Here is a 16,870-nt window from a genome sequence, read left to right as displayed (position 1 = left end):
CAATATCAAAAGCAAAATGCTGAACTGAATGTTGTTGCTGGCAAGACATCAACAGTGCAAAGCTGACTGGAAGAGAAGAAGAAGGGACTTCAGGAGGGCTGACAGCGCTCTGCTGTAACAGTTCAGGTTGTACTCATTTTAAACAACAAATAGACATGATAGAAGTAATATTGTTCAGATGTCAACCGGTTAGTAGTCATATCAATAGTATTTATCAACATAGAAAATGCACTTCATTTCAATGACTAGTTTTGTGGTACAATAATTATTGTAATATATTGATTATTTAAATTTGTGAACTTTTAAATTGTAATTTATTGCCATTTACGTTTTATCAATGTTTATTTATTTGAATTAAGCTATTTATTAATGTTGTTTTGTAAAAAAAAAAAACAATGCATCTCTAATGATTAAGATAGTCAAAGTGATTTCGGAATATTTTAAAATCTATATAGATAACCAACCACACTTATTTAGTTTTAAATACTTTTTGAAAGCATTTTTAATTGCTAATATTTTATATCCAACAAAGTTTTGATAATTTTCTAAGAAAAAGTTTTCCTTTTTGTTGATATAGATTTTTCCCCATTTTGCTCATTATGTTACTGGTACATTCTAAACAGCCTGCTGAAAAAGAATATGTATTTATTATTTATTTAATATGAAACAATTTGACTGTGATACGGTTGTACATTTATTTTGTTATTTATGTGCGTGATGTGATGGCTAAGTCTGAGTATTCTTAAACTTAAAAACATCCACAGCTAATATTTAAATAAAGAGAAAAATCAATACAAAAAGTGTTTGATTACTTAGGCTTACATAGACATACCAGCAGAACCCCTTAGGGGTTTAAAAAAAGAGCAAAATAACCAACAATAGCAATGGTCGTTCTTTTGGTATCTGGTTTCTGTGTGTCAGCCATCTTGTGTTTGCTTTCGTCAGGTGAAATCAGACCAATAAAAGAAAGAGAAAATCAGCATAAATCAAATGTTACCTCTCCCAAGCGCTTTGTAGCAACCAGCACTGGTTCACCCAAACCTGTCATGTACCATAGTAATGCCTTTTGATGAATTATATCTGTTTCTGTTTAATGTTTCTTATTTTACTTTATTTTAATTATTTTTCAACCAAATGGTACATTTATTGCAGCAATGGGTTTAGGTTGGATGTATTGGTCTAAAACCCACAGAAACACTGACATATCCAACCCTCAAGGACAAGATGGCCTCCTTTTGACAAATTTATATCGGATAAGCATATACACCTTTGTAGCCTTACTCTAGATTTTAATTTTTTGATGCACAAAGTGCCACTAATAAACCCTCACTTTCTTTCCTGATTACTCATATTCTGCGATGTAACGCAGTGTACCCCACTGTTACTCTGCAGTGTAACACACTGTTACTCTACAGTGTACCCCACTGTTACTCTACAGTGTAACGCACTGTTACTCTGCAGTGTAATGCACTGTTACTCTGCAGTGTAACACACTGTTACTCTGCAGTGTAATGCACTGTTACTCTACAGTGTAACGCACTGTTACTCTACAGTGTACCGCACTGTTACTCTACAGTGTACCGCACTGTTACTCTACAGTGTAACACACTGTTACTCTGCAGTGTAACACACTGTTACTCTGCAGTGTAATGCACTGTTACTCTACAGTGTACCGCACTGTTACTCTACAGTGTAACACACTGTTACTCTACAATGTAACACACTGTTACTCTACAGTGTAACGCACTGTTACTCTACAGTGTACCGCAGTGTAACAGTTACTCTGCAGTGTAACACACTGTTACTCTACAGTGTAACTACAGTGTACCGCACTGTTACTCTACAATGTAACGCACTGTTACTCTGCAATGTACCGCAGTGTCTGGCCAGGGGCCGTGGCATCAGAGTGATTGTTTCAGATGCCTTTATTTCTCTGCCAAGATGGCCATACGTACGCTATATATACATTCTGTATAAATAGACCTTAAAGATGCTATATATATGAATATAAACATACCTATATTTTTCCAGTGTAATTGTTGACTTGCTCTTACTTCTTGTATTCGCTTATCAGAGGTTCACTAGCTGTCTGGGAGGGATGCAAGGAATGTTCCGGTTACAGTTGATTATAAACGTATTTGTTATGAATAACCGTCCATTTGATATCACTCAGAAATCACCCGCTATTCTGTCGAGTGTCAAAGAAGCGAAACAGTTCATTTACTAAACTTCACTCGTCATTGTTTTTTTCTTTTCACTTCTTCTATGGATGCTGTGTAGTACTCGATGAAAACTTGTACTGTATGTTGTGCTGCCCTATCTGAAAAATGGATGACAAAATGCAGGCGGTCTGAAGCCCCTTTTGTTCCTAAGTGTCATGTGACTTCATGTACCAGTAAAAGGTGATGCCTCTGAATAATGTTCTGCACAAAGTGTACAGCTATGTTGTGCAGCTGTTGTATTGTTAGGGTAAGGCCTGCTCTCTGTGATACTCGCCCATGTAGAACCTTAACAAACGCAAACAAAAAAAAGAAAAGCTGGACCCTTTGGTCTGTGTGTGTTGCGAGCTACTGTGCTGTACTCTAGAATAACCTGTTAGACTCAAAAGGCATGTTGTAAATGTGCTTTTTATTAGCCAATGTAGAATCAAACTACCTTGTGCACTTCCTCAATAACCATTGAAAATGCCAGCATGTGGAGTGTTACCTTGTAGGAATACATGTAGATCATTGCCAGTAGCACACGTCAGTACATTCACCCCACCACCGGCTGTGTTAGCGAGTGATGCATCATGTGCTCCTTTTGATGTAAAAAAAACAACCAATAACAAACTCCAACATCTGGCCAGATGCTGGAAGGGTTCTGAATCAGTGGTGTGATTCGGGATTGAACCTGTGTTTGACAAAGCTTGGGGTTGTGTGATGAGGAGAGTGATACCATCTCTTTCAAACAAGCCACACTGAGCCAACCAAAATAGATTGTTAGAAGACAATGTTTGGTTCTCAGGTGAGCAGAGTGAGAGCTGCTACTCAGCAGAGCAGAGTGGAGCCATGAGGGTCAGCTCGTCAGCTCAGGCCAGAGGCACTACAGCGCGTAGGCAGCGAGTGTGTGAGATGAGATGAGTGTGGGAGTGGAGACTGATTCACCGGGCCGCACCAACTCCCTCTCTGAGGCTAGGGAGGAGGCGTTTAGTGCATAAATATGCATCTGTCACTCCAAGGAATGTCAAAGCTTTTCATGACTTTTATACCCGGGCTGCCCTCCCTCGCGTCTACTCTAACCTTTCCACGGGACAGATATGTTATTTTATGCATTTGATTAACCAAGTAGCTTATTCTTCATGTCTTGAGATTCATAACCTACATTTGGGTATTAAGACTGAATATTTTCCTAACTTATTTGATATGGCATGACCCCTTCTAAATGACTTGATCAGTTACTGAGGTATGCCAGTAGTACTACACGGAGAACATGAAACGCAGAACCTTTCCCCAAATGTCCCTTAGGAGAGTAAACGTTATCGATGGTTATATTTTGCGCCCATGCACAATTCTCTTTACTTAAATGTACTGGGTAATAGAAGATATTTTTTTCACTATGTAACAAAGAAAAGTATGAACCAAAACCGGTTAGTCTTGTTTCCCAAGACTCTTAAGCGGAAATAAAACTCCAAACAGCATCCGGGAAAACAAGCCTGACTAAAATACCGTTCTATCTTTATCTAGAAAGGAGCCCCATCTCCTGTAATCTGGTTTCAGATTAGTTTTAGTTTAGAACACAGGCTAGACATAAACAGAATAACCACACGCACGGCACAGAGAAACTACAAATCCACACTGAGCAGACAGAAAGGTCAGCTTAAGTGCCCTTTTCATCAAGCTGAAGTCAACCAAAAGCCCCACATACCAGCCCCGCCCATAGTTCACCTGAGTTCTGTGATCTGTGTGTTCTGATCATGTGTGCCTTTCTCACATCATTCATTTCAAGAACATATATGTTTACACAGACCTGTTCCAGTCCCACTTACAAATTAATCAAAAAATTAATTAAATTGGGATCTGAATCTCTTTATCAGTTATTTCGGTGAAGGTCAGGTTACTGTTTAACAAGAAACACAAACAAATAAACAAAAAAACACAAACGTGTCTTTCACTGTATGTGCAGGTGGTGGGTATGATGATCGCCATGGTGACACAACTGTTGAGTTACAGAGGCATACTAAACATGTGAGGTGAAGAAACTGTGATCTGATGCTGTCAATTCAGGTATTAACGCTGCATGGACTTTTTCTGTAAAAGAAGTACATTGTCATCCTAGATAATGCATCAGTAGTGCAGGGCATTATTTTGAAACAACTGAAAGTCTCTGTACATATTTGTATTAAGAAGAAACAGTGTTATTGTTGTTGTATTGAAGACGAGTGGAAAATGTAAAACTAAAATACTAAATAGAGTTTGTGACTTACAGTGAAACTTCCCCAGCCAAGGCGTGCCCTGCTACCACATTTTTACAGAGAGGAGATATTTTTACTGGGTGCTTTTCTAGGCATTGATATTGATATCTTTTTGAATAATTAACAAAACTTCCAACATTACAAGCACTTCCACAAAGATAGATTGTATGGTGATTTTTGTTACTTTTGTAGAATGGCCATTCCTTTGCTACTGCACCATTTTGTAAAGCGGGCAGGTCTTGGCTGCGTTCCTTTTGGTTCCTTGTTTCGACGATCTCTTTGGGAAATAAACCGCTGTAGATTGGCCAATTTTGTGACTGTGTGTTTGTATACTTGTGTACATGTTCCCCTGTTCATGTGTCAGTGTTATAAACCAGAGAAGTGATGTCAGTTCTTGTGGAAGTATGAACCCTTTTAAATGTTCTCTATGAAAAAAATAAACAAATAAAGAATTGTGACTCTCACTGGCCTCCTCTATTTAGTCTGTGTGTGTTTGCATGCATACCTGCATGTGTGTGTATATGTGTGTGTATATGTGTGTGTGTGTGTGTGTGTGTGTGTGTGTGTGTGTGTGTGTGTGTGTGTGTGTGTGTGTGTGTGTGTGTGTGTGTGATGTGTCAGGTATTGTATTGATGTATTGATGTTACCATGACATCACTTTAGGAGGAGGGGCGCAACGTCCACGGACGTCTGGATGGCAGAGCAGAACCATAACCTACCCATATGGGTGCTATTTATGCAGGGTAAAAACACTGACATCTGCTGGACAATGCTTCATCCCCATGCTCGCCGTACTCAGAACACACAAAAGGTCACACATGCAACATGCATCATGAAATGTATCCCCGGTCGTTTCTCCAGATCGGCAGAAATTGACACCGACAACTTTGACCTTTAGGGGCGAGCGTTCTGCTGAATGTGCTGCACAAGCTAGGCCTGCTGCTTTAAGGCTATATAGGGTGAGTGACGGGGCCCCATCATGTACAGTTAAACACCTAGGGCCCTATCTGCACCCAGCGCAATTGACTTTCTACACAGACACATGTATCGTTGCTAGTTTGCACCCGGCGCAAAGCTGCGCTGCAGCAACCAGGCGCCACTACACTTGCGCCTAAAGAGGCGTGTCGGCGAAAAGCATAGGCGTGTTCCGGCGCAAATGATACTTGGTGCTATTTTAGTGATCTAAAAATTGCGCCAATGCAATTGCGCTACTGACCGAAAAAATCCTGGTCGAAATGCACTAGCGGATAGCGCAGTTGGTGTTGCTATTTTGACGTGCCATGGCAGGTCGGAACTGCAACATAGGCTTACACGTAGGCTATACACAGCACAAACATGCAAACGATTAGCCTGATTTAAATACTACGATGTCAAAGATTGTTCATATGTGTGAAACTGCATAGAAATAGCGTGTGGATTGTGGAAACATTTTTTTCCATAGGGCTGCATGAATGAACATGAATTAAGTATAGTAGGCTATGCCATGCGTTAAAATAATAATACTAACAATAATAAATTCGAGCAAAGTAGGCTATATTCCAGCCTTCCAAAACAAAATCTCGTTTTAGGGTAAATGGTTGGTTAAATTATTTGGGAAAGAACAGCTGTTCACTACCAACCCTGTGTTCACTACCAGTCCTGTGTTCACTACCCCCAAACCAACCCCAAGCGCACTAAAACAGACAAACATACAGATTTATTTTCTGTAATTTGTATTTTGTGTAATACATTTGTGCACTAGAATCAACCACCACTATAACTTGAACACTTCACACTTAACTACACCTCATTACTCATTACCACTGTCTTAGTTTCTCTTATTACTTACTTTATTGTACTATTATTATTTATTATTGGGATCTATTCTGCTACTTATTTTTACTTATCGTCTCTTTATTTACGTTATCTTGTATTGTTATTGTTTTGTGTACAATAAGATGTAATAAAAGTCATTCTGAGTAGGATTCTGTGTTATCGCTGAGCTCCTTTAGGTCCTCTTCAGGGAGCTTTACGTATGACGTCAGCGCGTCACGTATGACGTCAGCGCGTCGTCCGGCCCAATGTTTACATCGTGGAGCAGTGTCTCTGATCCCGACGAAAATTTAAAGAATACTGACGACTGACCAAAGCGATCGGCATCACAATAAGGTATAGATTGTGTTTAGTATCGGTGTTTCAAATGTTATCTCACGGGATCCGTCTCCAGTCGGCCATCGGGGTTCACGTCTCCACGTTTCTTCTTTCCACACACAGGTTGTGTTGTTGCTGTTTTTGGGGGAGATTATAACGTTTTGTCGCATTACAAACAAAACGCTTGACGGCATTAGCCTCTCCATCTATGTGGATGTATATCCAAGGTGTTGTGATGTTGTTGTGTAGCTCCTCGGTGTGTTGAACACAAGCAGTGGACATGCAGGTGTTAATAACGTGACAATAAATAACATGACAGTCTGTGGTTCCACACGGCCCTGGGTCGACTCTAATCAAAAGTGTTCTGCATCCATAGGTTAAGGCAATGTGATATTCTCCATTTGGCAGGAAGTGTCAACTACACTGGCCTACTGAAGCACCGCTCCTCTGACCAGGGCTTACAGCGCCCCCCTGTGGCCATGACCAGAAGTTACAGCGCCCCCCTGTGGTCATGACCAGAAGTTACAGCGCCCCCCTGTGGTCATGACCTGGGGTTATCCATAGTATTGCACCAGGAGATGAAAATGTCCACTGTTTCTCAGAAGATATCTTCTTCTACCTGGTTCATAAGGCCGAATTTGACATCAAATTGATTGAAATGCAAAATGCAAAGTGCTTTGTTGTATTGATTTATAGCATGGCCAACATCTGGCAGTTGTGGTCTGTGGTTTCTCCTGGCCTCCTGCTGCTGGTCTCCTCCTCTGAACCACCTCAGCTGCGCTAATGTGCTGCTGACCACCTCCATGTACCAACTTCCTTCTTTGAAAAGCAAATACACCTAACAAAAACTACCATTAAATGTTGAATCATAATTACTCTGGGCAGTTTTTTGCTTTACTACTTATTTAAACATTGATTGATTGGTTAGTTATTTCTCTTGGTCCTTTGTTGGTCTTTATGTATTCTGCCTCCAGGTCTCTGGTTCACCAGGAGTTGCACTGAAGCACATTTCTTCTAACTGTTCAGAAGATTCTCTAGCAATACTTGATGAGTAAACATCTCTCTCTCTCTCCCTCCATCGCTCTCCCTCCGTCTCTCCTTCCCTCCGTCTCTCTCCCTCTCTCTCCCTCCATCTCTCTCTCCTTCCGTCTCTCTCCCTCTCTCTCCCTCCGTCTTTCTCCCTCTCTCTCCCTCCGTCTCTCTCCCTCTCTCTCCCTCCATCTCTCTCCCTCCGTCTCTCCCTCTGTCTCCAGGCGAGATGGGCGGGGCAGTCAGCGCCGGTGAGGACAACGATGAGTTGATTGACAACCTTAAGGAGGCCTACTACATCCGCTCATGCCTGGTGGAGCGCGCCTTCAGAGCCATCGACCGCGCAGACTACTACCTGGACGAGTACCGGGAGAACGCATACAAGGTGAGGGCGGTGCTGGTCAGGCCTCTGGGCTAACAGCTACAAGGTGAGGGCGGTGCTGGTCAGGGCTCTGGGCTAACAGCTACAAGGTGAGGGCTGTGCTGCTCAGGGCTCTGGGCTAACAGCTACAAGGTGAGGGAGGTGCTGGTCAGGGCTCTGGGCTAACAGCTACAAGGTGAGGGCTGTGCTGGTCAGGGCTCTGGGCTAACAGCTACAAGGTGAGGGCGGTGCTGGTCAGGGCTCTGCAGGGCTCACTGTTGACCCCCTGCTGACCCCCTGCAGCTGAAAGGAGTGGCCAACTCAGAACAGTTCATTGTAATATGATAACACATTACATGGGTGTCAATAAATGGCAACCAAACGGCTGTAAAGGATCCCATTGAGTTGTCACCCATGCAGGGATAGTAGTTTTGACAAAAATGCAGCATTAAGAGATGATAGTTAGTAGGGTCAGGCGCCTTCCCCTAACATCGGCTTATGTCTTTAGTGGAAAAGGTGATGAGGCATTCATTCCTGGAAAAAATGACTTGGCAGTAGAAGAAGTCACGAGGAGGTAACCACTGTTACATTTGGCCTCCATGTCTCCTACTGTTCACTAGCCCTGTTTTCTGGCACGTTCCTGACGTTGAACGTGACAGACCAGAAAACAACATGGACATACTCATCTACTTGCTATTTTAAGTGGGTTTTCTGCATTTAAAAAACCTGCATATTTTGGTGGATAAAAGGGTATATGACTGCGGCTCCAAAGCTACTGAGCAACACTCTCTCACACCGTCTCCTACCTTCTGGCTCAGGATCTAGCGTGGCGCCATGGGAACATCCACCTGTCGGCTCCATGCATCTATTCGGAGGTGATGGAGGCTCTGGACCTGTACCCTGGGCTCTCCTTCCTCAACCTGGGCAGTGGAACGGGCTACCTCAGCACCATGGTGGGCCTGATACTGGGTAGGCGGCTACAGCACAGGGCTTTCTATCTGTAGAGCACAGGACCACCTTAGGATGGCTACAGAGTCTGAGAACTGACAAATACTCTTTGACCCTGCATGAGCCTGTATCTCCCCCCTGATGGACCCTAGATTAACCAGGCTCTTTTCATCTGAGGTTATGCATGTTTTGGACAAACTATAGCTTGCTATGCAGTATGCACTCTTCAGTCACACACTGATATACTGGAGCTACAGCTTAATGTTTTAAACATGGCAAAGCAGATGACAAAACAGAAACAGAGACAGGGCAAGTCACGGCCGTATACTACAATACAACATATACTGTCTGTTGGGGTTGTGGGTGTAATGTAATAATAATGGATAAGTGAAGCGATGTGGTGATGCGCGGTGGTCTGTCCTAGGGCCGTTTGGGGTCAACCACGGGGTGGAGCTCCACGCGGACGTCATCGAGTACGCCTACCAGAAGCTGGACAACTTCATCAAAACCAGCGACAGCTTCGACAAGTGCGTGTTGGAGCCCACTGAACCATGTACTGAACCATGTACCAAAGCTGTTAGTGTGGGGGCCCACTGAACCATGTACTGAACCATGTACCAAAGCTGTTAGTGTGGGGGCCCACTGAACCATGTACTGAACCATGTACCAAAGCTGTTAGTGTGGGGGCCCACTGAACCATGTACTGAACCATGTACCAAAGCTGTTAGTGTGGGGGCCCACTGAACCATGTACTGAACCATGTACCAAAGCTGTTAGTTTAGTTCCTTTGATTTTATATTTAATTGTCTATTTAATTTTGCTGTATAGTTTCTGTATTGATTGATTGACTCTTGTTAATGTTCCCTTACCGTGGGTTTTAGTTGTGGTACTTTGTGTTTTAAGGCGCGTTGTAGACCTTGTTTTAAGGCTCTGTACACATCCAGCACCTCGTTCTGTTGTTGCTGATGACTCCTGGATCCCGTTCCACTCTGCAGGTTTGAGTTCTGCGAGCCGTGCTTTGTGGCGGGGAACTGCCTGGAGATCCCCCCCCACAGCCGGCAGTACGACCGGGTGTACTGCGGGGCGGGGGTGCAGAAGGAGTACGAGAGCTACATGAAGAACCTGCTGAAGGTGGGGGGGGTCCTGGTGCTGCCCCTGGAGGAGAAGGTGGGTACTGCACCAACACAACCCTTTTATTATCAGGATATACAATAAGAGTTTCTCAATCGTATAAATAAAGGTTTATTTTTAATAAGTAACTGTTATTCTGCAGTACAATACATTTCAAAATGCATAGCATAAGCATAGTCGAATCTGATTGGTCAGGCTGGACCTATAACCATATCTGATTTACCTTTTTAAAATATGCGAGTCAATGAAGCCTTACTTGTTGTGACTTTCATTCTCCACAGCTGACTGTAGGAGGGTTCTCCAGTCTGTAGGAGGGTTCTCCAGTCTAGGGAGGGTTCTCCAGTCTGTAGGAGGGTTCTCCAGTCTGTAGGAGGGTTCTCCAGTCTGTAGGAGGGTTCTCCAGTCTAGGGAGGGTTCTCCAGTCTGTAGGAGGGTTCTCCAGTCTGTAGGAGGGTTCTCCAGTCTAGGGAGGGTTCTCCAGTCTGTAGGAGGGTTCTCCAGTCTGTAGGAGGGTTCTCCAGTCTGTAGGAGGGTTCTACAGTCTGTAGGGAGGGTTCTCCAGTCTAGGGAGGGTTCTGCAGTCTGTAGGGAGGGTTCTCCAGTCTAGGGAGGGTTCTGCAGTCTGTAGGGAGGGTTCTGTGGTCTGTAGGGAGGGTTCTGCGGTCTGTAGGGCAGGTTCTGCGTTCTGTAGAGAGACAGCCTCTACAACATTGTTAATTTCACCATATAACACAACGACAATGTGCACTCATGTCAGCTGCATCCATTTGACAGAAAATATAGGCTGTTATTATCCTATTAAAATAGACCTGGATCAAATAGCGTGAGTATTAAAATACATCTATGAAATCAAACAGTGGTGGATCTCTACGCAGAGTCTACACACACGGTTCACATCCCATCATGAGAACACGACCATAAGCTGTGATTGATAACAATGTTAGAAATGTGTGAATGGTGTGACCCATTCACTGTATCAGAAGAGTACTGCTGGACAGCTAATGTCGATGGTTTTAGGGATCATGCAGCTGCCATTACAAAGGTTCCACTTCAGGTTAAACACGCACAACTTTCCTGACATGCTGATAAGACTATTGAAGACCAAGTTGACTCGTTGTTTTTCAGTCGAAGATTTGAATTGTTGAAGAATCAAAATCACCCCTAGTATAAATATACATTTATTCTGTATCGTATAATCAGTTTTCAGTTTTCAGAAATAGTTTTAAAATATAACGATTGAGTCCTGTGTCCTGGTGCTCCAGTGGCTCCAGTGGTTGGGGTGTGTTCAGGTTAATGATGCTGCTGTGTTCCTCCAGCTGACCAAGATCACCCGGACTGGCCCCAGCAGCTGGGAGACCAAGAAGATCATCTCTGTGTCCTTCGCTCCTCTGGTCCTTCCCAAGTACAGCAACAACGGCAAGCCTAAGGCCGTGCCGCTACGTGAGTCCTGCTCCCATTGGCCCACTGGGCTGGTTCTACCCCTTGTTTCTACCCCATGTTTCTACCCTATGTTTCTACCCCATGTTTCTACCCTATGTTTCTACCCATGTTTCTACCCATGTTTCTACCCATGTTTCTACCCTATGTTTCTACCCCATGTTTCTACCCATGTTTCTACCCATGTTTCTACCCATGTTTCTACCCATGTTTCTACCCATGTTTCTACCCCATGTTTCTACCCCATGTTTCTACCCATGTTTCTACCCCATGTTTCTACCCCATGTTTCTACCCATGTTTCTACCCCATGTTTCTACCCTATGTTTCTACCCCATGTTTCTACTGTATGTTTCTACCCATGTTTCTACCCTATGTTTCTACCCCATGTTTCTACCCCATGTTTCTACCCCATGTTTCTACCCTATGTTTCTACCCCATGTTTCTACCCTATGTTTCTACCCCATGTTTCTACCCCATGTTTCTACCCATGTTTCTACCCATGTTTCTACCCATGTTTCTACCCCATGTTTCTACCCCATGTTTCTACCCATGTTTCTACCCCATGTTTCTACCCTATGTTTCTACCCCATGTTTCTACTGTATGTTTCTACCCATGTTTCTACCCTATGTTTCTACCCCATGTTTCTACCCCATGTTTCTACCCCATGTTTCTATCGTATGTTTCTAATGTATGTTTCCATCGCATGTTTCTATTGTATTCGGTAAAGCTTCAAGTTTATTGTTGGCTCATTACGTAAGCTTTCACCAGCCCCATTAATATTACCAGTATGAGTATGAAAAGTATCAAGTACTATAGTACATCTGTATGAACCATATCAAGTACTATAGTACATGATACTGTTCATACAGATGAACAGTATCATGTACTATAGTGCTACTGTTGATATGGAGGTGAGTCAGGGCCAGGAGGAGGTACTGATACTGTTGATCATGTACTATAGTACTACTGTTGATCATGTACTGAGGAGGTACTGATACTGTATAGTACTGAGGAGGTACTGATACTGTATAGAGGAGGTACTGATACTGTATAGTACTGAGGAGGTACTGATACTGTATAGAGGAGGTACTGATACTGTATAGAGGAGGTACTGATACTGTATAGAGGAGGTACTGATACTGTATAGAGGAGGTACTGATACTGTACTGAGGAGGTACTGATACTGTACTGAGGAGGTACTGATACTGTATAGAGGAGGTACTGATACTGTACTGAGGAGGTACTGATACTGTACTGAGGAGGTACTGATACTGTATAGAGGAGGTACTGATACTGTATAGAGGAGGTACTGACTGTGTCTCTCCTCAGCCGTGCTGGAGGTGCGCTCTCTGCAGGAGCTGGCTCGTATCTCCATCCGCCACGCGCTGCGAGTGACCCGGGACGGGGCGGGGGGCGGGGGGGCCCCGGCGCGGGGCCGCGGCTCCTCCTTCAGCGTGGGCCGGGGCCTGGCCGTGGCCGGGCTCCACAAGTACGGGCCCCGCTTCAAACGGCGCCGCGTCCACCGGCGCCACAGCAACAGCCTGGGGCCCGGCGGCCGCGCGGCGGCGCAGTCGGGCCCCGCCCCCCCCGACAGCAACAACAACCACCGCAGAGCCCGGGGGGGCGGGGCCCCGGAGGAGGAGGAGGAGGAGGACAGGGAGGCGCGGCGGCGCCGGAGAGGAGGGCGCAGGGCGCTGAGGGGGGCGGCGGAGGAGCCCGAGGCCGCGGAGGAGGAGGAGGAGGAGCGGGGCGAGGAGGGGGAGGAGCCCAGGGGCCGGGGGGAGGCGCTACGGGCCGGGCCCCCCGTCAACGTGCTGAGAGAGAGGATTCTGGGGCTGCCGCTGCCCGAGCCGCTCAAGATGTACCTGCTGTACTACAGGGAGAAGTGAGGCCCCGGCAGGACACGGACAGCGCAGGGCTCCAGGGGCCCAGTGTCCCCCCTCTAGGGCTCCAGGGGCCGAGTGACCCCCCCCTCTAACGCTGAACCAGGCAGGACTCTCTGAGTGGCTCTGGTCGCTCTCTTCCTCTGCATACGACCGTCGTGGATCAGCCTTCTCCCGCTCCTCTCCTCTTGTTCATGTCAGTGCCCGGAGACTCCAGCAGACGCTCGGCGGGACCCCAGCTTGCTATGCATGAAGTAAGAGAACATTTGTGACCATCATTTGATCGGATTAGAAATCCGAGAAAAGATTTCTTAGTTGTAGCTTTTGTTCGGAACAGCACCAGAAACCCAACGTATGAATAAAGCACATTCAGTCATTCTCTCCACAGGGAGAACTCCTCTTGGTGTCCAAGGTTCTGTTCTGCTGTTTAATGCATCGATGCATGGCATACACACATGGCCACCGTTCACTAAGATCAACGGGGTGATGAGCCCTCACAGGTCACTGAGGGCTCAGTGCTGCTGGGGACGTCAGGGGGCTACAGGCCGGGCAGCTCCTGACCGAGGCCCAGGGGGACAGTTGGGACCAAGAAGCCAGATGAGTTTGGCCTCTGACCCTGAGGTGTCAGAGGATCAGAATGCTGGGGTTCAGAGAACAGGGGTTCTCACTGTAGTGAGAAGAACAAAGAATTGTAGTTTTGGTCTTGGTTGCCATGGTCGGAGTCTCAGACTCACTAGATTCTTCTCCGTAGTACCAGACCAGATATGTACAACCCAACGAGGAACCACTCTAAAATGAACCCTGTTATTGTTCATATATTCCATCTTACATCCCACAGCAAGGAATAATTATTACCAGGCAAAATATTTTTTATACATCCACTTTTTTATTTACTTTTAAGGATTGCTATTGCTTTTTTTTGTTATTTTTTATTACTTCATAGCATGATATTGTGTTCAGTTTCACATTTTCTCACCAATGAAATCAATAACCATGGATTTATTTGTATTTCTGGGACATCGTTTCCATCCCTTTTCCAGTTAGACGGGCATTCTCTCTGCACTGTAGTTTGGAAACTGGTACATTTTGATGCCAAATCTATTTCCATTGGACTATGGACTCTCAACAAGTGGCTTCTCATCTTTGGGTTATTTTGAAGAAACAAGACCAATGAAGTTCTCCTCTGTTATTTCAGTTAATCTGTTAATCCTTTTAAATTAATCAATTGTATTTTGAAGTGATTGTTTCATTTTCTTCTTTCATGCTAGCTTACCAGCCTTTTGCAGTACAAACGTTCAGCCAACTGAGTTTATTCTTCTTTTAAAAAAAAAGTGTTTTTCATTACTCTATTAGTAGCAGTTGATATTCAGATTGAGTACATACAAGTGGAATAAATATAAGGGAAAATAGAATCCCTTACAAAAGTCAGTGTGATATTTCATGAATCCTTGCTGATTGACGTGTCTTCTGCCTCGTCTATAAATACTGTATGTACAACCATTCCTGTAATCTGCTTAAAAAGATCATTGTTTCGTTCTATTCTCATTTCGAGTCTCTTCTGAATGTCAAGATTTTTCTTCATGTCTAAGTTAATAGTGAGTTGTTTCACCTATGTGTTAAAAAACTCCATATATACCAATACTTCGTAATAGTTAAGATTTGAAGGGACTAAGGTTGACAACAGTCAAGGTGTGATATTTAGTCATTGCGTTAATATTAATTATCAATTGATGAAAAACAGTAAACATTTGTCTTTGATATAATTGTCTTTATTCATCAGAAACACTAAAGTAAAGGACAGCACTAGATAGATCTTGGTGCACCAGCATATTTTCTGTTTAACAGAATCATGGTCAATTACTAAAAGGTCATTGTAGTCTTTTTTTACAAAGTCCAGTGGTGAGGCTGTGGAATACAATAATATTCACATTTTGTTTTTTGGGGGAGTTAATTTCCTAACACTCAAAAACAATCCAAATTCCTAACAGATCAAGCTGGCTAAAATCATGCAGCAGCTATACAACTTTGCCACAGTGAGGTTAAGTGAATTATAACTTCTCAATAAGGATTTAAGTACAGTGAGACAGATCAGTATATGACTTAAAAAGCTACATTTACAGTACTAGTTTAAATCCTTAACTATTGGTTGAGAAGAGTAATCTAAATATTTGAATTGGTGCAGGTGAGGAGCCAAAATTAATATCAAGTGAAGGACTTGTGACTAAAGCCATTTATGGTGCAGGAATGACTACCTTGAGTTAAGACAAGTTTTGTGAATGATACTTTTTCTGCACATTTAAATTACACAATTCCAAAAAAATAAGTATAAGAAATGAAATAACTAAATAAAAATGTGTATTTACATCTGTATACAAAAGAATGTCCAAAAGGTTGTGATAACTTCTTTCCTTTCATGAAACCTATTTATTACTGTTGATCTTCAAATGTGACTTGAGAATATGCCTCATAATAAATGTATATTCATCGATACTACATACACTTAATAAACCGTTTGCAGTGAGTTGAAGCTCTTCTCTATAGTGAACCTGGACTCACAGTGGGCTAAGCAGAACCCAACAGGCAGTAGCAGCAAGCGGCAGGCCATGTCTCCGCCGACAGGGGGCATATTCAGAAAGTGGATTTCATGTCCAGCAGGTAACAGGTTGTCAGAGAGAGGAGTCGTTCTTTGTCCTGGAAGTCAGGCAGGAAGCATTTCTTGTGTACCTTTTGGAGCATGAGGTCCTTTGGCTGCCATGGTGTGTACGTCATAGGGCAGATGGTACAAGTACAGTTCAATAGTTAGTATAGTTCAAAAGATGCTTCAAATCACTAACTAAGCATCTGTTCTCCACCGGTCAACGATAGGATCAGTGGAGCTCAGTCAGTGTGCACTCAGCATGTACTGGAATTGACAGGATCTGGAAATGACAATATCTCCAACTGAAGGACTATAAAAAGATGTATCCACTTGGCAGACATGTGAGAGTGCACATTAGTGGCTCAGATTAAGGACGAGGGTTAAGGCACCTTGGAACCCTGATGTTTCTGTGGCCTGTTCCAGGTGAGGAGCTTCACTAGTCAATTCACTTTGTTTATTTAGTTTGGAACTGCTCCAAGGACAACACACACGTATGTAGTGTATGTGCTGCACTCTCTCTCTCTCGAAGTACCCCCCTCTAGCATATTCAAGCCCCTTAGCAATTACAGCCACTTGACCACGTCGGCCATTTGCTCTTGTTACAGATATACACGTAGTGCTTCAGCAGGTAAACACACAAATAGACACGTTTCCCCACTACAAAACATGTAACGAGATCAGGGCAATATGATGTAAACCTATAAAGTTCAACACACACACACACACACACACACACACACACACACACACACACACACACACACACACACACACACACACACACACACACACACACACACACACACACACACACACACACACACACAGTTCTGTCCCATATCCGAGTAGAACTGTGCC

General features: G+C 43.8%; 1 protein-coding gene across 1 annotated transcript; it reads left to right on the top strand.

Moving 5' to 3' along the window:
* The first annotated feature begins 6,505 nt into the window (after window positions 1–6,505).
* pcmtd2b (protein-L-isoaspartate (D-aspartate) O-methyltransferase domain containing 2b) lies at window positions 6,506–16,850 on the top strand. Its single transcript, XM_084480071.1, has 7 exons — window positions 6,506–6,601; window positions 7,837–7,997; window positions 8,792–8,942; window positions 9,346–9,448; window positions 9,917–10,088; window positions 11,369–11,492; window positions 12,821–16,850. The coding sequence occupies exons 2-7, from the start codon at window positions 7,842–7,844 to the stop codon at window positions 13,378–13,380; spliced, it is 1,266 nt and encodes a 421-aa protein (XP_084336197.1). The 5' UTR covers window positions 6,506–6,601; window positions 7,837–7,841; the 3' UTR covers window positions 13,381–16,850.
* Window positions 16,851–16,870: the final 20 nt, after the last annotated feature.

Source organism: Micromesistius poutassou, assembly GCF_964030765.1.
Source record: "Micromesistius poutassou genome assembly, chromosome: 15".
Taxonomy (NCBI): Eukaryota; Metazoa; Chordata; class Actinopteri; order Gadiformes; family Gadidae; genus Micromesistius; species Micromesistius poutassou.
Note: the sequence above shows the minus strand (reverse complement) of the source record. Positions and strands in the feature narration are given on the sequence as shown.

Excerpts from the sequence above, each read along its gene's own strand:
- pcmtd2b (XM_084480071.1), top strand. The coding sequence starts at position 7,842 with ATGGGCGGGGCAGTCAGCGCCGGTGAGGACAACGATGAGTTGATTGAC. Across the intron at positions 8,943-9,345 it reads CATGGTGGGCCTGATACTGG|GGCCGTTTGGGGTCAACCAC; the intron begins GTAGGCGGCTAC and ends GGTCTGTCCTAG. Across the intron at positions 10,089-11,368 it reads TGCTGCCCCTGGAGGAGAAG|CTGACCAAGATCACCCGGAC; the intron begins GTGGGTACTGCA and ends GTGTTCCTCCAG.